The sequence below is a fragment of the Rhea pennata genome, chromosome 3 (assembly GCF_028389875.1).
Source record: "Rhea pennata isolate bPtePen1 chromosome 3, bPtePen1.pri, whole genome shotgun sequence".
In the NCBI taxonomy this organism is placed as follows: domain Eukaryota; kingdom Metazoa; phylum Chordata; class Aves; order Rheiformes; family Rheidae; genus Rhea; species Rhea pennata.
Genome location: NC_084665.1, coordinates 53596396 through 53623953, shown reverse-complemented (window position 1 = coordinate 53623953; position 27558 = coordinate 53596396). Strand labels below are relative to the sequence as shown.

At 37.1% G+C, this 27558-nt stretch overlaps 1 protein-coding gene across 1 annotated transcript in view; it reads right to left on the bottom strand.

The window, feature by feature from the left end:
• PRKN (parkin RBR E3 ubiquitin protein ligase) overlaps window positions 1-27558 on the bottom strand; it is an 887769-nt gene that overhangs the window by 107948 nt on the left and 752263 nt on the right. Inside the window, exons 7-9 of the mRNA XM_062573703.1 lie at window positions 22251-22312; window positions 21820-21849; window positions 9005-9154 (exon numbers count right to left, since the gene is read on the bottom strand). Coding sequence (XP_062429687.1) covers window positions 9005-9154; window positions 21820-21849; window positions 22251-22312 — 242 coding nt within the window. The remainder of the gene's footprint in view (window positions 1-9004; window positions 9155-21819; window positions 21850-22250; window positions 22313-27558) is intronic.

Here is a 27558-nt window from a genome sequence, read left to right as displayed (position 1 = left end):
AGCTTTGTTTCAGCACTTCAAAATCAGCTTTGATTGTGGAATAGTGGCTTTGCTATCTCTCTGAAATGGTTTTGAATTAATAAAATTCTGCATGTGACAACATTCTTAAAAAACTTGTTGAAGCAGGAGTGATGAAGAAAGCTGACCACAGAATAACTGCTCTCTGCTTAATAAGATTTTTAAAGGCTGTTTATTTTCTGCAAGGAAATTATATTTAATTATATTTTATAAAAACCTCCAACCTCTTATGTTTAAATCTTTTTAACAGCATTTTCCTCTCACTCTTTAAAGGGTGTAGCCCAACCTAATGCATTAAAAACTGCCCAGTCAACCTGAGTTCTATATAGTACCTATATATATAGCACTGGAAAATAAACATTTCTCTTCTACTGATCAAAGACACAGTAGTCCCCTTGCCTTAATCCACAGACATACTGTTGAAATTACAAAAAGATGACTGGAAGAGCTCTTGCTCAGTAAGACATCTTATATACCTGTAAGCCCCAAAAGGAGCATAGGGAAATCATAGACAACTTCTGTTTTGTCTTCACAAGGAAGGGCTTTCCTTTTCTTACGGAAGACTGTGCCTAGCTTGTCTCTGGCCTCTCCCTATGGTTTGTGTGTACAGCGTGCTTTGTGCAATCCATTTTGCAGCATTGTGAAGGTGGATCATGCTACTGCACTTACAATGTGAACCCACTTAGCGGGGTTAAGCTTTTTCTTGCTCAGTTCTGCTTCAGCTCCACTTCTCCCTGCCTGTATCCCACTCTGCAGGATCTGCACTCCATGTCATTCCCAAATTCCAGGCTGTGTAAGTAAAGTAGGAGAAAGAGGCAGGGTCTTTTGGCAACTAACCCTCTGACTCAGACTGAAGTAAAGAGCTCCATAGTCACCATGCAGCACTGAAACATCTAATTTGCAAATTTGACTTCTTCTAGCATAATTATTTGATATAGTGATAACAAAAAACTTTTATAAAGAAAATACAATGCCATTCGGCAGACCATAGACAATGCCTACATTTCTGGCAGGCACTATTAAAATACTTGTATCTGTGACTTTACAGCAACCTGCAGGAGTAGTCAAAATACAAGAAGATCCAGTCTATTGCAAATCGGGGGCTACAGAATATATGAAAAGGACATCAAATATTTTGCTTCTTAACAAAAAAAAGCACATTACCAGAAGTGGACAAGCACTGTGTCTTATCATGAACTCAGTCTTTGCTCGTATATACTCTCCACTTTGTTGGTTTCTCTCAGGGTCTCTGTTATATGTAAAAATTGTAAGGATAGAAAATCCCTTGGTGAATTAACAAAGCTACCATTTTCCACAAAGAGGTCCACTATATCAGTAAGATAATTGTCGTTGCCCTCCACATGGCAAATGCTATTGAACCAAGAGCCTGGCTGACTCACAGAGGACTTCTGCATTCCAGAAAGCCAAAGGAAGGTCAAGAAAGAAGCTCTTTGAGTGTTCTTTTGATCACCTGACAGAGAAATACCCAAGATTAGCTAACACTTTCATTGTAACACTCCTTTTAAGTTAACGTTCATTAAAAAAACAAATCTCATTACCCATAAGGTACAAACTGACACAAACTGCTACTTTCTGTATGTGTATCTACGCAGAATGTACTCTCAGCCCAAATTTATATATCACTTTTCACTCTGACATCCAATGAAGTGAATACAGTCCTGCCAGGCTAAAGTTGCCGTAAAAGCTGTAAAAAGTGATGCTTAATTCAGACTCTCTATATGAGCCTTGTGGTTTGCTTTTGAGTTGGCCTCTTGGCCAAAATTATACCAGCACATAATGAGGACATTTTTTCTTTAACCCTTGTCTGTTCAGAACTATGAATATTTTCCCCTAGCTAAGCTACAAATGCCAGTCAAGAGGTTCATTCTAATCTCAGATCTTATTGTTCTAATCTTTTTACTCCATTTTTTTCTCATTGATCAAGCAGCTCTTGCATTTTACAATTTCGTCATAATACAATCCAAAGGGCCTCAGGAAGCTTTCACATGAAAGGCACTAAATAAGCCTATTCTGATTTGTATTTATTTTCCTTTTCATGTATAAGTGATTTTCTGCATTCAGCCTGCGTTTTTCTTTCCTGTCCAAATTTGGAAAGTTTTTAGAAGATGGCTCAAACAAAGCTGTTACATAATTAGCATCTTGCTTTTGGGAGCTGCCACTCTCAGGAAACACATGTCCTTTGTTGTTGCGCTATAGTTCCTCCTCCGGTGACCCAGTGATCAACCTGTTCAGTCATATCAAATCTTCCATTAACCCCTAGTTCTGTTAGTTTACACATTTACTTCTATTTGCCTATTGTAAAACTGCACTCAGTATATGAACTGCCTAAGCAGGAAAGCTATGGCACCTCTTGTTGTCTAGAAGAGTTTGTTATAAGCAGGATTTTTTCACCCATGAGCTGAAAGAAACCCAGTTAAGACTTTTTCATGATGTGCAAAGTGTTTCCATTATAAAAGGGGGAATAATCTTCCCTTATATTTCAACTGAGTATGTAGTCAGAAGACAGAGCTCCGTTTCCCATACATGCAGAATTCACTGGTGAATCCTATAATTGGGTTTCTTTCTCCCTCTCTCTTACTGTACGTTCTTACATCTTTCCTGCCTGGCCACAAGACTACCATTGTCCCCTGACTTTCAGATATATTTTTAGGCACTTCTTGAACAGTACAGGAGCAGTGAGAAAAAAGGAGTTCCAAGTCCTCTTCAGTCATAAACTTCCATTGCATTTAAGGCTTGACAGAACCATGAGTTCATCTAATACAATCTCCTGAGCATCATAAGCCATTAAATATCACCCCGATACTACTACAAAGAGCCCAATTATTTTAATTAGATGAGAGCACTTCAGTTATCAAGAGACTAAACTGTAGAGTGCCACAGGCACAGACTAAAATAGACCAAGATGTCAGCAAAGCTTGAGGCTCTTGCAATAGTTGGGAATTTACTAGGAGAGAAATGCCCCCAAAATTCCTGGAGATAGTATGTGGGTCATTCACCAAGTTAAGCACAGAATTTCAAGGTCCCTGACAATGAGATCTGAGATCAAATTTCTTCTTCAGATCTTGCAGTCAGCTTAATCCTGTCCTGTCTCCATCAGAGAACTACATACTCAGTGGATACCTAGGAGCAGGAGCCATCAACCACTAGACAAGGCACTTCTTTTGGAGCTATTTTTCCAAATCTATGTGCTAAAATCAATTTATTGTAAGCTGTCAATTTTTTAAATTGTGCACATTTTCACATTTCATCTACTGTAAAATGTCATTCTTCCCTTTCTACAAAAAAAAATTTAAGGCCCAGGTAGCTTTGACCTCTAGAATTCCTAATACTGAGTGTGTGACAAAGCTCACTGCTTGGTACCTCTAAAACTAAGGTCTCTAGCATTTTTTGAGGTGACTGTGTGAGCTAGCAGTTTACAAGGAATAAGATTTAGGTAATAAACCCTAAAAACAGCTGCCAATATGATTTTAAATCCAACTCTTATCTCAGCCCTCAATTTAACGTGGGTCTAACGTGCTTGTACTTTTACCTCATTCCTGTTTCAGATTACCTGGTAAAATGGGGATTATTTTTCTTTTGCAAAACATTAGTTTACAAATCCCAATCATCTGAGCTGTTTTAGATTCATACAGATCAGTTTTAGCCCATATTGTCCCGGGTCTGTGTGTCCAGTTTTGACTTATCTTTTCAGGCAAGAATTTGATTTAATTCTAGTTTTCTCTGATAAGTGTTTCTTTGAGTCAGGTTTAGCATTATCCTGCTATCTGTAGTCTGGTGCTACAGATGTAAGAGGCCAGCAGCTTCCATCCCTTTGTCAGGCAACCAACCACCTCTTCTCTCCATCTTCTCTCCCCTTCTTTCTCAGATTCCATAAGGCAGATTTGAAATGCTGAAGTACTAGTTCAGCCACACAAATGTGAACCAAGACACTGCACATTCCCTGTAAAATGTTCATGTGCAATAGCCATTTTCCAGATGCCTGTAGATGCAGACAGCAGGCAAAAGCTACACCCCATCTACTTCAAGGGGTATGGACTTGATCACATAATATAGGACATATCATAATATTCTGGACTTCTAGCAGACAAAGGTAATACTGTTTCAATTCTAGCTCATACAGAGCTGAAGAGAGTCTCACGCTGTTTTCCAACGGTATTCTACCACCTAGTTCTCCATGATTTGTGAGGCAAAAGAAAAAGCAGGTATTCTTCTACATATTGCACTAAGCACAAGTAATTGACTTGCCCTCCTTATAATAACTGTTTGCTTTGCCTTTACTAGTCTTCTGAACTAATGTGATCCATGGAAAATTTCTCTATTTGCTATAGCCACTCTTGACATCCGCATTTCAAATCTGTCACAAAATCAATGTGTTGCAGCCCTGCAAGACTGGGCAATGGAAAAGGTGCCCTTGACAAGAAAACATAGTTTGTTAATTGTACAGTGTCCCTTGGAAAAAGTGTCCCTTGACAAGAAAACATAGTTTGTTAATTGTACAGCACCCTTGGAAAAAGTGCCCTTGACAAGAAAACATAGTTTGTTAATTGTACAGTACTGTTCTAGGGTAAAAGTTTTATCAAAATATCAACATTTTACCACATGTTAAAAAATTCTGTGTTTTTACAATTCTTTATAAATCACTGAAAACATGACCAGAAAACAAATAAACAACAACAACAACAAAAAAAAAAAAAAAACACAAATCAAAAAAGAATTTTGGTTGGTCTGAGAAAGCTTGTCATATTTTAGCAATGAAACAACTTAGCTAGTGAAGCATAATGTGTCAACGAGATGGAATTCCACTTTCTAAAGGCTAGAGTGCCCATTCCATAGAGGAAAGCAATACATGATTACTGCTTAGAGCTTGTGGCATAATGCTAGCAGCTCAGCATTTAGCAATAATAGAAAATGTCTGTCTCATTTTCATTCCCCTTGAAAAACTCCCTATATGATGTTCTGAAATACTCCTGCTGTGAGTCAGCTTCTTAATCTCAGCAATATCTTCAAATATTACCTTATCCACAGTAATACATTTCTGGTGAATTTTCTTAAAAGTAAAAATTTAATGACATACAGAACAAGGACAGATATCTCAAATATAATAACAAAGAGTAACCCTTCAATTTAAGTAGAGGTACTAGATAGCAGCTAAATCCTTGATTTCCATTTTACTGTTTCACAAAGGTCTTGAGGTTCTTTCTTTTCTGAATTATTCCTCTGTTTTTCAAAACCTCAGAGCCTCTTATTCCTGTTCCTGCTTTTACTTTCATTCCCATTTAGAACTGAGAAAAGAATTCAGATCGTTATGTACGCAGTACTGCTTCACCTATGCACTTTTATATTCATCTGATAATAAAGCGCAAAATATATATATTTTTTCAAGGTATCTTCAAAGATTGTCTTGAATTAGCACTATTCCTCTTGACTATCTTTGTATCTGGAAGTATCCTAAAAGATGCTTATTCTTTCTTTGCATACATTCAAGATTTTCATGCTACTACTAATGAAGAGCAAGGCACGTGATTGAACTAAACATTTATATCTACATCTTAGTTTTAAAACAGGGTCTTTCAGGTTAGTCAGACTTTCAAACATTTTGGTCAGGCACCGTAGATGGAATACTGTCCCCAAACTACACACAAGACAGACTGAATTTGCACAAAGAAAGTATCATGCCAAGATATTGCATTAGATCTGAGCTAGATAACAAAGAATACTTTCAACTGCCAGATGGAGAAGATGCTTTACACCTCCAAACTCAGGTACTCTTATGGACTATTGTATGCTTCTATATGTACAAAATAGCTCTGAAAGAGTATTTCCAAACTAATTCAGGTCCCAAAGGGAGTAACATAGCATCAACATGGCACTGCAACCAAAATACAAACACTATCATCACCACACCTAGCAGGATAAAAAGGACACCCCAAACTAACAATAACGTCATCTGGCTAATCAAAATTAACTCAAGTGAATAGGAAAGTGTTGCTTGGCATTTTTTTACATTGTAGATTTGTGTCCTCAAAACTCAGTATTTTTTCAAATTATTTAAGGTCCACCCGTGTGTGTATTAATATGCTTAACAAAGCGCAGGAGAAGAAGCATGCATGCAAGGAGATGCATGCACAGGAGATAATGAACCACAGAAAAGAGCTTTGTGGACAACAAGAATGGGTATTGCACTTCTCATGCAACTATTTTAGAGTGCTTTCTATTTTATTAAGCTTTCTGAAAAGAGGTAGACAATCATTAACACTTTTTTCTATAAATATATTGAAATTGCTTTTGGCATGTGTTTCCTTAGCTATGACAGAAGAACGCAAAAACAAATTAACAGGAAAAAACTACTTGGAAGAGTGAAATTGCCTTAGGGATTTTGTTCTATGTAATACAATGACCTAGGAATTCTATTAATAAGGAAGACACGGTATTTATATTTATTGATTTCTGAGGGAATACTTGCAGTCTGCAGCCTTAAAATTTCACTTGTCCTGGAAAGGAATGCAACTTTTGTAAAATCTCAGCATTCTTTAATGGCATTTTCCTTACAGCACGGTAAATACAGTGTAAAAGAGATGAAACAGTCCCAAATTTTGTGCTCCCTTTGCAGGACTGTAATACTTTCTGTATCACTGCAATTGCTATACACTAAGGTTGAGTTCTCGCTTGTGGATTGCAGTACCATCCGAGGGGATCAGAATGAAGCACCACAAAACATCAATTACGACAGCCTGTTCCTGTGACCATTTAAATTCTAGGCCAGACCTTAACATAGTTTAAAGTGATCTCAGCAATTCCACAAGCTGTATCACTTATATAGCTATAGCTATATACACTACAGCTTTAAGAGTCAGGTCTACCAGCAAGGGATCATTAAAACAGAGTGGCTCTCTGGAAATACATTCTTCTTGCTGGCTCTCTGGAAATACATTCTTCTTGCCTGTATACACAATATGCCAGGAAGGAGCAAACTGAAGGGGCAAAGACTAACAGGGGCTCTGTTTGCCCAGTCCCATCTCACCACATTCCAAGGGAGTCTCTTCCTGGATGGGCCAGCTGATATTGCCTGCTGGAAAATGCCTGTATCATGATGGAAGAGGGGGAGGCATAAAATTACATCAGATTATCTATGTCCTTAAGGTTATCATTTTTCAGGGGGCAAAGAAAGAACTAAAGACATTTATTTCTACCCTGTTTCATTATGCTTAGGTACAGATTCTGAGGAAAGGCCCAAATGCTACTAAAATTTGGCTTGCAGACCAACCTCATGCTTCTCATTTTGCCCAAGTGAATTGTACACACTAATGTTCAAGTTATCATATAACCTAAAACAAAGGTCTAGTACAAACTCAGGACTGCATATCTGATAACCAGCAAGCACAGCACAGACTCCATAAAAGGAAACAGAAAAGCCTGTAAACTAGGCAATACCTCAATCCTTTATGCTATGCACATTTTATTTACAATGCAATTCCAGAGTCAAAATGATGATGAATGAAGCTGCAAAATGCAGTTGGATTTTTTGTCATTTCAAGGCAAAGAGCAGAGTAAAAATTATTTGTGATTTTATCTTTTTTAACCAATTCCCAATAGTTAGTCTGAAGGCATTTCTTTTCATTTACTCAGTCTTGTTTACCATTACTTTCCCACCTTCTTCTTTTATTTTATAGTCCTCTGTCTGCTCAGTGAGTCTGGGGAGTACTGTGTTTTTACATGCACCACTGCATGGACAGATAGGAAGTTTTACGAAGGTCGACAGATGCTAACCTACTCATAGAAGACAAGTTACTGCAACTTCCTAGTTCAGCAAAGCATTATTCTTCCATGATATCAGTTTGAGCAACATCGAAACTACAACAAAAAGTGCATTTTCCACCAAGAAAGACAACAGCAAGAGCATGATAATATTTTATGAATATAGATATTTTCACTTCTCTCATAGCCTTTATGGAATTCAGTAATAATATCAAGTACAGAAAGAGCATCTAAATACAAACGTCAGTTAGTCTCTCCGATCTAGCATTTAATGGAATCTTTTATATATAATTTTCTCTCTGTGTATTACTATTTTCCCTGCAGCTTCTTTCTTTTAAGGTACGTGTTATTTGTTATATGCCAAAAAGTCGCTGATTCCCATGATTTGACCTTTTAGCAAGAACATTTTCAAGTGTCACCTGTTTTTGTTTTCCAAAAACACGCCATTAATTGTGCATACCCTCTGCTAAAAAGAAATTCTTATGAGAAAATAAAAGTATTTCTATATTTCTCTTCATCATATATCTTAAAATACATAAGCAATGTCACTGCAGTCTCACTGACTGGTCATTCTCCTTCTCTCTCTTTCTCCTTTTTCTCTCTTTTCCTATAAAGCTAGGTGATGTTAATAGAATAATGAATGGTTTGCTTTAGATATTGCTCAGTTTTGCTGAGTGCTGGGAGAAAAAAAGTCAAAGCGCTTTTGGCTTGTCATTTGCATGGTTCAACTTCTTACTCTAACTCCTTAGATCAGCAGCTCCTGGAGCGAATGAATGCAGAGTATTCAGGGATGGACGTTGTCTGCGTGGCAGAGCAGTCAGTCCTAACCCACGGTAAGGTATTAAAATTGCTTATGGAAAAGCAATGGAAAAGGCAATGTACATGCTGTGTACACGTACCTCGCGTCCACTCTAGGTGCAGTATTAGTGCAGTTCCACACTAGTGGCTATATGACCACTGTAAAGCGGGCTTCAGATTCACCTATAAATCTGATCTGCTGCAGAGTGAAATAAATGAAAGCATTCGGTCCAAACACGGTAAGCCACGGTAAGGTATTAAAATTGCTTATGGAAAACTACAGCATCTCACTCTGGTAGGAATGGCAATTCGGAGTCACCAACAGGAAAGGAAAACATGATCTTTCCCCCCCTTCTTCTGAAGTGCTACAATATGTTTCCTACAGAGCTGGTAGGAAAATGTTTGCTCTTACCCCGCAGCCTAGTCCGTTGCTTGGTTCACACACAACTTTCCTCTCTCCTGGTTCGGGAAGCAAGCCTGCCCCGCAGCCGGGAGTGGGGCACAGTGCTCCCCCCAGCTGCAGCACGCACTCCTCGGCCCCATAGCGCTGGTAGCGGTTGTACTGCAACACAACAGAGTCGCGTTAGTGCTCCAGCAGCGTGCAAGCAAAGTCCATAAAAACTGCCTAGTCAACTTTCTTCTCAAAACAAATTTCATGAAAATTGACTGGCGAAATATTTCTCTCGCATACATTTATTTTAATATTAAGTGTATTTTGTTTTGCTGTGGCCCTCAGGAAAATTTTTAAATGTTTTGAAATGATAATGTGGTCTCATCCCAAGAGCCTAAAAGGCAATAGAAATGTCTCCGTTTTCTGATAGAGATACTGAGATACAGGAATACTTAATAACACACTCAAGTTCACACAGGAAACTTGTGCTAGAGTAAAGAGAAAAATCTAGATCTCATGAACAAAACAGGGTTTTTAGCTTCCAGTGAATCCTCAAATTCTGCTCTAAAATGATTGATGTGACTGCAATAATTTTCCCTGTTCTAATTTACCCTGCTTTCAAACTGAGCTAAGCTGAGCAAGTACAAATCATGCCATGTACATGTACCTTGCGTCCACTCTAGGTGCAGTATTAGTGCAGTTCCACACTAGTGGCTATATGACCCTGTAAAGCGGGCTTCAGATTCACCTATAAATCTGATCTGCTGCAGCGTGAAATAAATGAAAGCATTCGGTCCAGACAGCCCTACAGAACAGAAAGGGAAAATCCCAAAGGCCAGAGATGAAGGGAGTTGTATGAATTTTCTCTGAGGGAGATGAATGACGTTGCGACGTGAGAAAGGAACAAAACAAAGCTTTATGTTTCAGCACTCACAATGGTATTTAGTACTTCATAAATTTTTATCTCCTAACTGATCATGAAAACCCTGTTGCACCTTCCTTTTTTTTTTCTTTTTCTTTTTCTTTCTTTTTTTTTTTTTTTTTTTTTTTTTAGGAAAACAAACAAAAATCTTCTCTCCAGCTCCAACATCTCTCCAAAGAAACCCAATAAGAAAAACTGAAGCAATAGGACCAAAACCTCATACACAAAGCACACAAAGCAGCATTTTAAATTACAAAGACACTGAATATTTTGCAGGTACATTTAAGAAGATTCTTCTACAAGTGTTGCCATAACATGTCTTGTTATAGTGATTTTTTTTTCAAATAGTATGTGAATTTTCAAAACAGTACAACATATAGAGATATACAGTATAATATATAGAGAGACATAAAGGTGTTGCATCCCATAAAGACAAAGAACTTTCCCAAATTGAAAGTATCAACATTTGTCTAATTAAAAAAAAACAAAAAAAAACAACAACAACAACAAAAAAAAAAAAAACAGACAAACTCCGTCTCAAAAGAAAAGCAAAACCTGAAGGGAGAGAAAGCCTTACAAATATCTCTCAATGCAAGAAAGGCAGTTAGAAGTTGTGAATTAAGGTTTTCCCCTTGGGTGTTGAAGAGAGCAGCTTTTTGGGAAATTTAGAAGATGTGTCTGCAAGATCTCCTTGAATGTGGGAGCTCAGCAAGTCAACTGGTGTTTTTCTGTGTTATTATTTTGCTTGAACCTGAGGTAATGGAATGAATATTTAGTGTCGGACTCTATCAATTTTCAGCAAAGTTTGTGATTCTTGCACTAAATATGTGCTGAGTGCTCTGAGTCATTCTGCCAGCCTTGAACAGAAATACTGGTAATCACAGCTGCAAAACTCTTTGCTGACCTAATTTTTCTGCAGGGCACGGACTGGACCTGAAGGTGAGGATGGAGATTGTCTTACCCTGTTAAAAGGTAACACTCCATTGTGTTGAATGTTTGATTGCTAGTAGCTTCTTATTATAGAGACAAATGGCAGTGACACTCTAGTTGAGATTCTGTCAGCATTTTCATTATAACTTCTCAGCTGAGAAAAAGGATATATTTTCCAGTCCCTAACTTAGCATAAAAGAGCATGAAATGATTCCTCCTGTCTCCTCTCCTTCTTTTTTTGATACACAAAATGGGGGGATAGGAAAGGTTGGACTCAATCTGTCTTCCTAAGTTATACAAAGGAAATGGTCCTACTGGTGAGAAGGAGAAAGAAGTCATATTTTATCCAAGAAATTTGATATTTTATACTAGTTCCACACAGAAATCATGCCAAAGCATTATATAATTATAGCACTGTTAGCAGGGATTTTCCCACTACAAAATCCAAACAAATAGGTCATTCTGAAGACAGGAAAATTTCTGTTAAATGTGCTTGGACATCTTGCTGTCTAGTTAACAGCCTGTTTCCTACCTTCAAAGCCCAGATACACTTACGTCATTTTACTATTTCTTTTTTCTTGCACCCATACAGCAGCTTAGTAAATACCCAGCAATGAACTAAAACATGTAGAAGCAGAGTCTGTACAGGTTTGCTGCCATTACACAGTCATATGTAAAATATGTTGATTTATATGCTATTTTCTGTGGTATGAAACAAATAATCTCACTTTACATTAAGGGTGCTTTCATAAAAAGCTTGTAAAGGATCAAAACACTTATTCATGAATCAGCTATTTGCATAAAGACAGAGATTATATCTACTGGAGGCATTTTCTCCTGATACATCACAGCCATATGCACTACACAGACCTGAAGCAATCAACATGTTTCAAACAAGAGTCCTGGAAGTATTTTCAATCATACACCTAGATCAGATATTAAAAGATAGTCTATTACTGGTTTACTTTACCTCTGACTCTTAACTGGATGTTTAAAGTGGGATTCATTTAATTTGCTTAGCTTTCCACAGTGATGATGCCTACGTATGGTTGAACCGGTTGTTTAGACCCTCCCTTATAATTAATAGAGAGAAATAGGATGCATTCCTCATTTCTGTTCCAGATTTATATATTAACATGAGAGCTGAGCCCCAAAGTGTCTTTTTCTCTTAATTATAAGGGGAGATTAAACAATTAACTAAATGATGACACCTAAAGTGGTGACTCTCACTTTAGGTGCTGCTGCACCAATAATTCTGATTCTGGCACTTAGCCAAAGCTATTTTTGAAAGCAAGGTTTAGGTTCCTAAATAGTTAGACAGAATCACCTCACCCAAATTTAGCTCTTCAGAAATTAAGCATCTTATCTAAACAATTCATATAGGCGCTAGCTATATTGCATGAGAAGAGAAAACCATCCCTACAAGGAAATTCATCCTATCTTAAATGTGATGTCGAAAATAGGTGGGATGAATCACCCTGTAGAAATGCTGTAGTTGAAGCCGAGACAACTAACATTTGTTAGACATTTGTAACATTTGTAATATTAGACATCTAATATTTAAATAGCTGTCATTGAATCAGACGAATCTAATTCTTGTATACACTTAAAATTTTACAATATCTACTTTACAATATCTATTACTCAATTATTATCAATGTCCCTGATTTAAGAGATGTACTCATCATGTGTAAAAGGTGTCTGAACATATTATAAGTAGGAAAAAAAATATCTCCAATTATTTTTAGGAAGATGCTTTTATAGAATTTAATATATGGGGAACTTGACTGTACTGGCATTCATGATACCTTCTTTCAATTCCTGGCAGCAGCAGAGCCTTCCTATGGTTTTCACCTAAGTCACTTAATCTGTGCTCCTCATCGGTTCCCCATTTGTTCCCCATTTGTTAAGAGGAAGAATGATACTTGCTGATTTCACCGCAGTGTTGAGAGGCAAAAGCCATTAATAGTCATGAGGACATCAAATACTATGGTAATGAGGAGCATAAAATTACACAGAAATCACCAGCCATCTACTGCTGCTAGAAATCAGCTTTCGAGCAAAGCATGTCAGGCATTTATATACCACTGTAATAAAGGCCTCAGAAATACAGGTAGGTAAATAATTGCCAGATTCACCAATGGACCATATATTTCAATACTTTTTTGCAAAAAAAAAAAAGTTCTTTAAAAATCATGATTTACTTCAGATCACCAGCACTAAGACCGCTAAAGGTATGTGCACAAGATAGGCATAAAACATTGATTGTATGTGTGTTTGTGTGTATGTGTGAAAACTGCATTCTGCGGTGAACCTCCCCCTCAATTTGTGAATTGTACCACTCAACCCAAATCTATAGTTCTCATGGAATAAAATTTTAAGTGAAAAATTCTCAGCTCTACTTACGGTGTTTCTACCACATCACAAAATTCTCTTATGCAAGCTTTGTTTATAAAGACTTGTCAGGGTTTTAATAATTGATTTTTAGAAATTATTATAAATTATCGGATGACATAGACATGGAGGCTGGATAAATGTAACCATTTATTCCCTGCTCCTCATTTTCCAGATTAGGATGGTATTCCTCTGAGTCTTAGAATGGTACCAGGCTTTCAAACAGCAGAGATTCAATCTTTTGATACTGTAAATCAGGTAATATAATTGAAATCATGGGGCTGACACAGAATAAAGTAGGTTTAACCAAGGATCACAGTATTTTCAGCTACACTGAGATTCAGTTATTAAGACAAAACTGAAATGGATGTATAAAACCCCTGCAAAATGCACATTATGAATGCAGTGCTTACTTGCCATGTTATTTAATTTGCAAGACATGCTTCAATATGCCTTATGCTATTTTAATTTTGCTTTTACATATTAGGCACAGGATTTTTTTTTTCCTCCCTTTTTTCTCATACCTAAAAACATCTGCTTGGTAGTAGCTTCCCAGGGAACTTTGGACAAAAGTTTAACAGTAGATGCAAAGCCAAAATTTTTAATCTTTAAGAGGTAATTTGATTACTTGTTCCTTTAAACTGCATGTGATGGTCTCAGAGGAAAGAAAATCTACTTTCTAGAGTCAGATTGTTTTTACTGCTCCTATAAATCAAATAACCATCTGTGTGTCTTAAAATTAGATTGTGGAGGTTATTAGTCCATAATGTAGACTAAGCACTTTATTTGTATGTATTATACACATATGAAAAAAATAATTAGTTAGATAATATAATTAGGCATCTAAAAGTACAAAACTCAGCACACACTGGACTAGTAAAAAATACTTATGAAAGCAGCATCAGGAAGGTGACTGAAATTATAATGAGATGGACTGACATAACGTGTACAAAGGACAAGAGGTAATTAGCACTTCAGAGTTCCTTGCTTTTACCCTACTCTGTGGTCACTGGACCACATGCACTGTATTTTTCCTGAGTTGGTGGGCTCTTCTGTTGACCCATGATAGGATGAGAAGAACAAGTCTAGAGCATCAGCTCCTTCTTGCTCCCTCAGGAGCACTGTGCACATCGCAAAGGAGAACTGCCTTCTAGAGGGCTAGAACTTGCTTGACTTTAAGAGTCTTGGAAATTGGGTATGACAAAAAAGTATTTCAGGTAGGAAACCCATGACTGGGCCAGTGCAGCATAATTCATGGACAAAACGGAATTAGAGCAGAAAGGAGCAAAGGAAAGACTGCAGTTTGCAGAGTGGTATGAAAGAAAGCACAAGCTAAGGAGTAAGAAAATACAATAAAATGAACAATGAGAAGGGAGGACACTTGAACAGGTTGTACAGGAAATCAAACTGAATGTAGGAGAGACAACAGGATGCAAGGCCTTGGCAATGAAGAAGATGGTATTTGTCTTGACACTGTATTTACAAACTGTTGGAAGTTTCTGGTCTTCCTGCATATATTTGTGAGCTCAGTCTGAATAGATTGAACACTGGAGGTTAACATTCAATTCCTTCTAACCCTTGTGGAGCTTGAATCCATTTTCCTTTCTCCCCTACAAATGCCACAACCATGAAAGCCCTAAGGGATGCAAGGAAAGCTTAATCTCTTCAGTTGATGCTGTTACATTTTGTGTAACTAGGATTTGCTGAAGTTAGGACCGGCTGGCAGGAATTCCACTTCCCAGGTCAGAAGAACGATAATCATTCTTCTTTTCTAGTTCAACAAATATATGCATAGCCCATGAAAGTGGATCAAAATTCACCTAAGAGACAGAATGAGTCCCACCTTCAGATATCTACATCCACCTGCAAGGTCGAACACTAGGGTTAAAATCCATTCTCTGAATCTAACAAAAGGGACGTGGAAGAGAACTCCTCTGTCTGCTATTTTTTACAGACAAGTAAACAACTGCTTTTGACAGGAAAAGAAAATCCTTTAAAATAATTTTGATCACAAGCACTTTCTCCCTTCTTTCTCCCCCATGTTCATTTCAGCTGCTGAACCAAGAATAAATTATTCTCACTTCTCTAATGCACAGACAGTATGGAAAAAAAAAAAGGAGTAAGGAACAAGTTGTTTGTGACAAAAAACTGAAATAAGATTAAGTTTTGATACACCAGGAAAGATATAGCTTAGTTGCTCACATGGATTACAGTTACGTGTGAAATCAGGAAAGAACATTATTGGGAGACATTCAAAGCAGATACAGCATAGGGAGAGAAGAGAGACAACTCATGGGTGCTGTGAAGCTGCTGTAAAGTTTGTAAAGTTTGTTGCATAGGCCCAGTGATAGAAAAAAAATGTGAAAGGGGATCACGAGTTAAACAAAGTAGCTCAATTTAAGAGAAAGAGTTGTGATGACAAATCCAAAAGGCAAGTCACCTGAGGTGGATTAAAATCTGAGATTAGAAAGAAAAGGAGAGGAAAATGAGAGATGCATGCAGGCATCACTAGTGTTCAGGTACTCTGAGCAGGAGGATGAAGTCAGTGGAGGAAAAAAAGAAAGTGGCAAAGCACAGAGCTACGTAAGGAAGTCTACTCAAGAAGATACAGATTTCAGAACACTAATAAAAACTCTTTGGTTTATTAATTATGAACTAGAAATATTTAGTAAAAATTCATTCAGAGGTTTTTTTTGACTACACGTGAATTATTGAGAGGTGTCTTACATTTTTTTCTAAATGCAGTTATCCAAAATTCTTGACCCAGAAATACTTCAGAAGCAATTTGTAGGTCATATTTGGCATCTTCCTGCACTAAACTCTGCTGATTAATTGAAATGACATTTCTTTTTCTTAAGTGGGTAAATAGCATGTATCAATTAGTTTAAAACTGACTTTACATTAATATTCTGTAACATATACTTTAAATTAAATTCCACAGTCATTAGCATATTCGTTTCAAGCAAAAAATGAAGAGAACATTCCTCCTGCCACACACATGCATTGTAGACAAATTCCTTTAAAAATCAAATCAGAAGTTAATGATTTCTGTCCTCACTGCATTCTCTCAGTACTAGACTCCCATAGCTCCTGAAGTTATGGTTCACAGTGAAAGCTTGCTCAAGCCCACTCCACTTCTGAGCAGAACAGAGATGTGCATTTGCAGATTTTCAAAACAGAGTATTCTGTTACCTAAGTTACCCCCAACTCACACTAAAAAGTGCAAAAAAAAATGGACTGCCATCCAGACTAGCCCTGATTCCAAGAATATAAACATTCCCAGCATTTCTAATGAAAAAGGGAGTGGCAATATGAGTTGCAGCAGCAGCTGATAGGAGAAATCTGTTAAAATTGATCATTCCCTTGTCAAAATATCAAAAAATTGGAAGATACATTCTGCGAAGTTGTCAGACCAGATGATATAGCAGAGAATTGCAGCTATACATTACATAGTGTCTTCTTTTCCAGCCGCTAGCACACCATCCACTTCATCTGTGCTCTGACCTGCTGGGGGCACTCAGGTATAGCAGCAAACTGCTCCTGCGTTATTTGTTTTCCCTTCCAGCCTTCAGATGTAGCTGCTATTTTATTCATGAATCACAGTTTTCCATTTAAACAATTAAACAAGATTTTTTAAATCACTTTGAGGAGAAAAGAAAAGAAAAGGGAAGTTTCTTGGAGAGTCATTAGGGAGACTCCATAATGGTGCATTGCTAGTCAAATTGCTATGTTTCGATACTGGAGTGTTTAGGTCTGAAATAAAGCGTTCTTTCTGCTGTCTCTGGCACTGACTTGTTGAATTATCTCTCTTACAGTGTATTACTGCATCTTTAGCATGTTTTTGTATGCAGCTTGTACTATCACCAAATGTGGAACCACTTGCCTTTATTTGCAGATAGCCAGACTGACAGAGCAAAGGGCTACTGCAGGGGACTGGGACTTTCCTGTGTTGTGTTCTTGTTCAGCTACCCCCCAGGTAATAAATCTTTCACCCCAGTTCTGTATATATTTCAGATACCTGTGAAATGAAGCAGTTAGACAGGGAGCTGGACTGCATCCGTTATGCTAGGGGAAAATAAGGAATTATGAATAATGAAATCAAACTGCAAGAAAACACAGAGTTAAAGAGAGCTAGAGGGCCTCAGGTTTTACTTTTCTTGGGGTAGTATGTCCAGGCGATTCTCTTCACCTTAGACAGAGTTTTGCAATGAGAGAGTTTGTGAAAAGAAGGTCTGAAGGAAAACAGTTGAAGCTGCTGAATTTCTTTTTTCTGCATCTGTTCCATCTTATAAAGTGGCAGGAAATCAGAAAGCAGAAAAAGAATAACGATTCAAAGCATGAAGAAGCCTTTTCACATTCACCACCTCTAGAAGAGGTTTGCCTTTAGAGGCTTTTCTAGGTCAGACTCTCTGGCATCTTCACAGAGGGACAAGTATCAAGTGGAGTAACAACCTGTTCCTAAATTTATTTGTGTTGCATTTGAAATGCATTTGAAATTACTATGGAAGCCAATTATATGTGGGAAGTTAGGTACCCAGAATATACATCATATATCGAGAGAGTTCATACTCCTTTATCACTGTGCTAGACTATGATTAACTCTTTCTGTAAAGTCTAAAAATAATTCCTTCTTTAAAAACTGTCTTGTTGTTACCAGTCAAACCTTAAAAGATAAAATTCTCAACTGGAATAAATTTCCCATAAAGCATATCCTTGACAGAACAAAAGGCCAAGGTGCAACACGGGAAACTAACACATCCGGGAGACTGCAGAGAATTTTGCCTATTTCGACAACTGTATTATCATTACAGAACTGCTTTTCAGCAAATATTAGCATGATCAGCGACTCATCACACTTCAAGTTAAATATAAAGTCGTTTTTTTCTCCGCATTTGTCTTCCTTCAATGCCTACGCTTAGCTAAATAAACAGTTTATTTAGACAGACAGATAATACAGGCAGACGAATGTTTTCCAGTGGCTTGATCCCACAAGCTGCTCAACACCTTTATCTCTTACTGACATAAAAAAAATGATATATGCTCAGTATTCACAAGAAACAAATACCTGACAAAGAAATGGTAGAGTCTATGGTTTTGTATTAGTAACAGTTGCTTGATTTGAATTTGACTGAACTTTGGTTGATAAAGGTAAAAGAGTTGAAGAAACAGACTTTTCTAAGGCATTTGTCTTGGTGCCACATGACATTTTGATGAAGTATCTAGAGTGATACAAAATTAATATGCCATATATTAAGAGGATTAAAACTTAAGCTATCTGGCAGGTCTCAAAATATAATTGTAAATACATAATCATCATTAGGCAGGTGTGTTTCCAAAAAGGTCCTGAAGGTGTTGATTTTTGGCCTTATGCCACTTAAAATTTTTGTCAATGACTTGGAAGAAAACCAAGAACTTAAAACATCACAGATAAAGTTTGCAAGAATCTGAGAAGAGGAAATAATGAACTAGATAAACTCATGTTACAGAATAACCTGGACTATTGGAAAATTGGATTTAAGCAAACAATTTACATTTCAGCACAGTCAAATGTAAAGTTACTTTTCTAGGAACAAATATTTTCCATAGTTGCAGACTGTGATTTCTGTCTGATGTGGTGGCTAGGTGATGTGATGGACTGGTGAGCTGAATCTGAGCTGTGTCCTTCCACATCCAAAAGCACTAAAGCAACTCTCAGATGTATAAATAGGAACCTCTTAGGAGGAAAATTCCATTTGTTCTCACTGTCACTGCTTTACCTGGAAGCTATGAATATCTACACTGGGCATGTACATTTTAAACTATTTTGGCTGAAAAATATTTAGCTGACAATCTGGTTGACAAACTGACTTGGTTTTGTTGTATACACAATCTATTTTAATCCTTTCTGGGGCAAGGTGGCTCTTCCTGAGTCACATTCACAAGTTCAAGTGATGAGCCCTCATTGCCTTCTGATAGCAAGAAGGGAACTGGACAGGCAAAGGATCTGGACACTGAGGAATGGGAGATACTGCAGAATAGGGAGTGCACTGGCAGAACAGTTGAAAGAAAAGAGGCTGGGAACTTTCTGTCCTTCATGACCGAAATGTATAATAAGATCTAAAGTCTGCAAGTGATTTCTAAACAAAGCATGGATGTTTTTCAGGGCATTATATTCTAGTTTGAACATGAATTAATTCAAGGAAGTCATGTAATCCGGATTCTAAAGAAGATCAGAAGAGATCATTACAACAGTCCTTTCCATTATTATAATCTGGCCTTAAATACATAAGCATTTTCAAAATAAACCTAGATTGAACATGTAGCAGGAAGATGTCCCTATTATTCTTTGACTATTGCTTGAGCTTGAAGAAAATATATGCTAGTTGGTAATGCTGAAATTGTAAGTAGGCTGAATTCAGCAGAGTTTTAATTAACTATGATTTTCTATCTAGTACACATGACAACTGAAAAAGACATACTCCGAAGTGTGTCTTAAAAAACAAATAACTAACTAAATAAAAGAAATAATTAAATAGTCATATGAATAAGGAATTTCCCTGATATCCCTTATTTTCTTCATTTACATGATTTTAACTTTTTTTTTTTTTTACCTTGTTTTTGCACCATTTTCTCTCAAACTATCAAACTTTGGGCTCCTTCCAAGCAAATACTACTGTGGTCTCCATTAGACCAATTACAATATTGCTTTTGTGAGGGAGAATATAATTGCAGTATTCTTTATATTTGTATGGGTTACTTGAAATAACTCAAGTAGCAGGGCAATGTTCAATACTTGCAAAGATATTTGTAAAGACTGTAATGATGATTACATGTTAAGTGTAGCCATTTTCAGTGAAAGACAAACCATTCATATCCATTCTGCAAAACAACTTTCCATCTACATAGTTTTATGCTTCTAATCCATGTTGTGAAAATTTTTTCATCTGTTTAGGTCAATAAAAATGTTCAGTCAATAAAAAAGGAGTAATTCCATTTAAAAACTTCAAAAATACACAAATTTTTTTTTGTGGTAAAAATACTGTATTTTAATAGCAGTGCTTTACTCATAGAACTCCTCAGTCTACTCTCTTCAAGACTTTTCTTCTTATTATAGATTAATTGTCCTGTTTTGAGGTTGCTGGTGGTTTACATCATCTCTGTTCTGGAGATAATGTATGACCATATAATTTAATACTCTCCTAATGCAAAGAAAGAAAGGTGGATGGGCAGACAAAGGTGAATAAAGAAAAATTAATTAAATAGGCAGTCTTAAATCTGATATTTACTTATTTCTGAATTCTTGATTTGAACCCTTAACTCTTTTAGCCTTCCTTTTTATGTCTACCGCTTCCTTTTCTAAAAAGCAAATAGAAAAAAAAAAAAAAAAAAAAAAAAAAAAAACAGAAAGTCCATCAGGTAAATCATTTCAGCTTTGTCAGTGGTCATTACCAAGGCTGCGTTCTGTAACTCCATCCTCAGAGCTATCAAACCCTCCTTCAGCCCTCTCCCTCCTACCCTCATTCTCTGGGTTTAGCTGCTCCCTCCTTCCCCTTCCAAACTCTCCTTTCTTCCTTCTCTTCCTAGTCTACTCTGCATAGCTTCACCTCCTCCTTTAGTACAGACCTTCCTTTATTTACCAGTCTCCTGTAGCCAGTTTCTTTATTTAGTCATTGCCCTCCAGTCCTTGTAAGATCTTTATCCCTCTCCCCTGGTTTCTACTCTTACCTTCTTTGCCTGGTCAGCCCCACCTCTCCTGCTTCCCCAAGCTCCATCCCTGGTGTCACTCTTCCCTCTATTTGCCAGCTGGCTGCCATCAGTCTCTTGGCCCAGACAATCCTAGCTATAATTTCTTTTCTTTGCTCTTCTTAAATCCTCAGTCTCAACAGCGTTTTTCTTCCATTCCCACCTTGGGAACTGCCTGCCCTATTTTTTGTCTTTTTTTCTATTCCTGACAGTTAAATCCTCCCACACTCCTCTACAGGCCACCTTCTTGCTGAGGAAAAACTGAGTCCCTGAGGGATTAGGCTAACTTTCTGTAACAGCTGAAAAGAGACTCTGACAGGGGGAGCACTAAAAGTGTAGAAAACTTAACAGCAGTCCTAACTGTCATAAAAATATTCTTGTAGGTATACATGGAAAGGGACTGGAAATTGAAAGAGAATGGAGAAGCAAAAGGAGGTTCTAGACAATAAAGTTGGATCTAACCTCTAAGGAACCAGACTTGGACTGGACATCTCCTGAGACCTACTCCTGCCTCTGACACAGCCTTCATACAGCCTAAGTCCCTTAGGGCTAGAGTCACTGAAAGACATTGATACTCTGATGTATATAGTACATGAGTGCTGACCTGTTAGGTCCTTGCTCCCTAGAACCTGCACTGTGTTAGGCAGTTAGGCTCCATGAACAATGCATGAGGAGAAGCAGACTTGAAAGAAAGGTACAGACAATGTGAACTTCAGAAATGCTAAGTATTCAAAAATTCAACTTGCCTTTCAAAATTTAAAGCTATTTTCTCAATATAGCTATAAATTAATTTCAGTATTGACCAAATAGGAACCGTGACCATATATACCGTGAATACTTCTAAGTATTACAAAAGCACAACACTTACACTTTCTGAAGATCCCCCTATAGATCTGCTCTGTGAGAACAAAACACAGTTATAATTATGAATGGGAAACCTACTTTTAAAAGATACAAAAAGGTCACAAAAAGTGAAAGATTCTATTATGAGAAAGCTGTAAATATCGGTCCCTTAATCAGACTGCTTGCCTTTCTGATGTTTGAGAGAGCTTGTTTACTGCTATAGTCCAAAGCTGAAAAGCTGTGGCAGATAGCAGATGTACCAATTAATAACCTGTCAAGGCTGATGGATAGAATAAAAAAAAAATCTCATGTATATCCCCTGTGTGTTTTTTCCCCCACATTTCATGTCACTGGAGGTCATGAGACACACACTACCTCCCTGGAGAGAGATGAAACTGTCTTATTAGCGTCTATCTTTCATGACATTGCGATGCTGCCTTTGAGCTGCTAACTCACCTGCTCTTCTCCCAGAATCCTGAAGTGATGAAGCTCTTTAATCAAGGAGTCTGGACAGCCAGCTGTTGGGAAGAAACAAAACCAGGTATTTTAGAGCTCCTCACCAGTCCTGTTTCAGTACAAGACACATAGATGCAGAGAGGATCAAATACACAGATTACATTAGATAAAGAAGATTAGAAAGGTTAGCCATGGTTCAGCAGGCATCAGGAGGCTGAAAACCATCTATCAAATAATCCTTCCACATTTCCGAGCATACTACCAAGAACACTTAGAAAGGTTATGTTCTGTATATTTTAGTCCTTTTCCCAAAGGGCTGCAAACCAAAAGCACGATGCAAATTGTAGCACTCTCTGCCAGATACCGTCAGCCCCTTAGTGTAAGCCAACAAGCTTGTTAAAAGAGAATCACACATCAAAACCTTGGTTTTGATGAATTCTGATTCACACAGCAGATTTGGACTCATTTCTAAGCGTAATACAGGTTTTCCCTGCTTCCCTGAAGGACTTCACAGACTCTGCAGGCCTCACAGATCACTTTACTTTTGGCTGTCACAAACACAATCCACTGCACAAATAAGATGTTGTCATCCACTGATGTAAAACACAAACCAACTACACAGGCAGAGGAGAGATTTGCCAAACTTTGCAATCAGATTTAAGGTTTGATTGTTACAGACATTCACATCTCTACAGGCCAGTAAGAAAAAAACATATCTATCTTGATGCCATTCAGTTTACTGACCTGTTCAGGCTGTGATTACCTTCCTAGTGATGAAATCCAGGGGTACTACTCACTTCTGTAGACTACTAGACTGATTTCTGGCAAGGAATAAAAGTGCAGACCTGTGAAAGTAACCTGGGCTTTATTTCTCTTTCCACATACTGAATAATCTGCTTGTGAACACAGAAAAGGCGGAGAATACTGCTCTCATAAAAGGAATTAAAAGCATAGCTCTCCCCAGAACATGGGAGGAACTAAGACGTCCATCAACCTGCTTTTCTGCTGACACATTTATGAATAAATTCTTTTCACTGTTAATGTTGCTGTTAAAAGGATGCAACTGGATTTGGAGATCGTTGTCAGGTTACCTCCATCAGCAGCGTGACTTCACTCAAAGGCAAACTCAGGCATGGCTTATACTCACAACTTTTGTTGGCATAGTTGTGTAGGGGATACAAAAGAAAATAGCCCTTATAATTGTAAGCAGTGAAACTGAAAAGGTAAAAACCCTGTATAGACGCACTGATATGGCTATATTAGTACAAGCCTAACAGCTTTGTCTACTTAGGGAAAGGTTTTAAATGAAATGTAGACCAATGTCCTGCTGGTAAATTCTCTATCACCTTTCACAGAAGGTACATGTGGAGAAGGCACTGTCAACACAACTCTATCAGCAAACCCTTTAATGGTAGCCAGAGTTTTAGCCTAGAGTAATAGATTAGTAGCTTATTTCTTACTAAATCTACTGTTGCTTCCTATTTAACAAAAAATAATCTCCAAACAGCCTTTTCTCTGTCCAGCTCTTCCTTCCCTCTCACACCAGGACATTCACACAATTGAATGCGAGACTGAGTTTTAGCTCTGTCAGTGACTCTTTCCTCATGATTTTATCCTTCTTACCTTCTGGGACCACCCTGTGTCACCGTTAATTCTTCTCCCCTCACACCCCCCAGGCTCAGGCTCTCACTGTTTATTCAATTTCTTGTTCTCAGTGTACTTACTTCAGCATTACTGCATCCACCACAGAAACACTTCTATGCAGCATTTTTCACTCCATTTTCACTGGCATTTATATCTCCATCTTCCAGCTCATCGAAACCCTCAATGTACCAACTGCTCTGTCTCACTAACTTCTTGGACCGAGGCCTAACTTGTAGCCCAGAGCTCTGAACTTCTCTGTGTTTTAGCTCAGGACACATTGCATAAAACATGATTCTTCTTTCTTACCCCCAGGACCTTATGTAATTATTGATTTTTTCCCTTATGTCGTTTTCACTGAAAAATTCTGCATTGATTGTACACTGCTATAGAAATTTCTAAGCGCAGAGGATAATTATGACTTCATGTAATGCTGCGTGTTAATCTTTTACAGATGTTAGCTTCTTAACAACAACTAAACTGCTTCTTGCCTCCCTTTGCTTTTTATAATCTTTACAGCTTCTTCCTCCTCCACTCATTTCTTTTTTCCTCTGTTATTCTTTCCAATTTTTCATTTACTACATCCTTAACATGAGGAAGTAATGCTTTTCGCACCTACAAGAACTCTTTCTCTTTTTGTTCCCTTTGAAATCCGGTTTTCCTAATGCCTATTTCTCCTAGAAATCCATCCTATTTCGCTCTCTTTATATACAATTTATATGATCTTTCTTATGTGAACTGTTCACATGCTTCTTCTTTCTCTCTCATGTAAGACACTGTAGACAACCTGGAATCAATAGTTCTTTGTTTTAAAAAAGTTACGAGTATGATGCTATGTATTTGCATTTATTATTAGTTTTACTACATGTAAACAGAGTATTTTCTGTAGCCTATTTTCCAGAGATTTGTCTAACCGAGTTTTCAGTCTTTTCATAGAAGAAAAGAAGAATCAGGAAGAAAAGAATCTTTTCATAGAAGAAGCTCTAAACTTCCACTGGAACTTGAAAGCTGATTACATAAGAGATCCTGAAGTCACTAGAGAAGTAAGGAAGAGATGTAGCATAAAAATGATGTCACTGTTGTCAAGATGCTGTCCAACAAAAATTACCTTAGAAATACTAAATAATATCTTTATATTGAAACATATTAATATCGTGTTCTTTGTAAGAAGTCCTTTTGGTCCCTTCAGTCTTTCATATTGCAGAAGCAAACTGATCATGCAAAAACATTTTAGGAAAAATATAGAAACAATGAAGAAATATGGAAAAAAATAAATAAATGGAGTAAGACCAAGAAAACTTTTTCTCTCTTTGGACATTTTTGGATGTATTTATTATACTTCCTATGCCTACTTTAATTTCTTCTGTTCTCTAAGCAGACCTTTGTAAAACACATTCCAACACTATGACCTATTTTTACCATTTATCTGGTGGCTTTGAAAAAGCCTTGGGTGATGTCAAATTCCTGTACTGTGACTAGAGACAAAGGTTGTAGACAGGTAACCATTCTGTAAGCAAAAAGAAAAGAGATCAAAAAATATCTGCTCTGCTCTCCTCCACATTTGCCAAGTACATATATATATATATATGCAAACACATACAGAGATTTAAATACTATTACAAGTTAAGTACAGTACCCACTGTGTTCACAGGCAAGCTTTGCACACCAAAGCATAAAAGAAAAAAAGGTATGCTTAAGTTTCTGATGCACAGCTTGCACTTGCCACACAAAACAAATACTCTGTATTTTACAGATTTCTGCTGTTTTATGTAGAATGCTTTGAGGATTACTTATGCTCTTTTAGTACAGAAGCTCTTATATTCCATAGTCCCAACAATTACCTAAGTTTTCATTTTCCTTTTCCTGCTCAATAACTACTTGAAAAAACACAGGCTGGTATGGAATTTCCACACATATACACCAAAATATAGCAATATTTATATAAATAAATCAATAAAAAATAAATACTACAGTAATAAAAGGCAGTGATGCAAAAGCATGAACAACTGACTTTAATCAGAAGCCAAAACTCTGGGTTGAAGACATCTGCAGGCTGATAAAATGACAGCTAAAACATTTATTAGTTCCCTCTTTCAGCTGAAATTCAAACCTATGTGTTTCATATGTTCTTGGCTATGACAACTGTTACAGCTTTTGCCTGCTCTGGAGGCAGAATGAGACGTAGTAAGTATGAAATTGGTGCAGATCTTTAGGGTTTTTTATACCACTTTTCCTCCTATTTCTTGAAGGAATAAGAATTATAAAACAAGTGAGACAACATAGGAAAGAGACCCAATAGTCTCAGTAGGAACCTAATGTATGAGCAGATGATACCAAGTTCAAAGCATCAGTAGCTTTAAAAACTCACTGCAAATAAGACCTTTGTTTCCATTTTAAATTTTCTATCACATCTAGATTATTTGTTCTGGTAATTTCTTTTGTTGCTTGATTCCCACTTTGTATTATTAATTTACTCCAAAAGCTAATATAGGAAAGCTACACTTATGAATCAAATGTACCTTTAAAACTACAGAAATTTACAACTGCCAGCCTTATCGTTGTGGCATTCTCTTCATAAAGATATTTTTAATTTGTTCACACAAGGAAACAAAACTGCAAAAGAAAAGTAAAAAAGCAAAATTTAAGAAGGATAGATTAAGAAGTAATGTCTCCTGACATCATAAATCCTCTGATTTGAATTACTCTGTACATACATTTTCAGCTACGCTTATAATTAAACTATGATTCCAACTACTACCAATTTAATTACCCAAATCATATATTTTTTCTCAGACAGAATTAGCTTCTGTTTTCGTTTTTATTTAAAATTAATTCTTTGTATGATTTATGTTCTCCAGTGAACAGCCAAAGCAAAAATTAAATCAACTCTTTAATATTGCATAAACTGGCAAAATGTAAGCAAAAAAGCTTGACTACAGACATCTGAGAGGCAACATCAGTGTCAGGGCGCTGAGGGCAGATGCAGTAGATGAATGTGGCCTCCCAAATTCTGCACCAAACAGAAATGCATGTTGATCATATTTTTTTTTTTTTTTTTTTTTTTTTTTTACCTCCAGGGCTGAATTCTCCCCTCAGATATAATGTCTTCAAAAATATCTTACAGTTACAAACATTTACACCTATGCTGTGGGATTGTATGCTAAAGCTTATTTTCTACCGAAGATATGTAGCAGCTTTTCCTGCCTTGCATATTAAGTTCTATCTTTCCCCAAAATTTATATTTGGGTGAGAGTCACTTCACTGAATTTAAGCATCTAAAAATTAGTTACCTAGATCTAATGTAGTATTTGCATGTTTCCTTTATAGACAACGGAGGGAAATTCTGCATCCTCTGAGGGTAATTCCTCTTGTCTGAGAGAGACCCAACAAAAGTATCTGTTTCTCTCCATTCACTGTCGAGCCAAAGGTGACTAGATAAGATAACCACAACTAACTTCGAAAGTTAGATGAGATCAATTCCACCAAGCACCTACAATCCAACAAGTCCTTTATGCATATGCTTCACTTCTGTGCTTAAAGTTTTCCTCTCGTGTTTAGTGCCTTGCAAATGGAGCACTTTTACATTACAAGCACAGCATAAATTCTATTTCTACTGCCTTATAATTTATGTCTGCACCAACCCTACCAACCCTTGTTAATTTTGAAA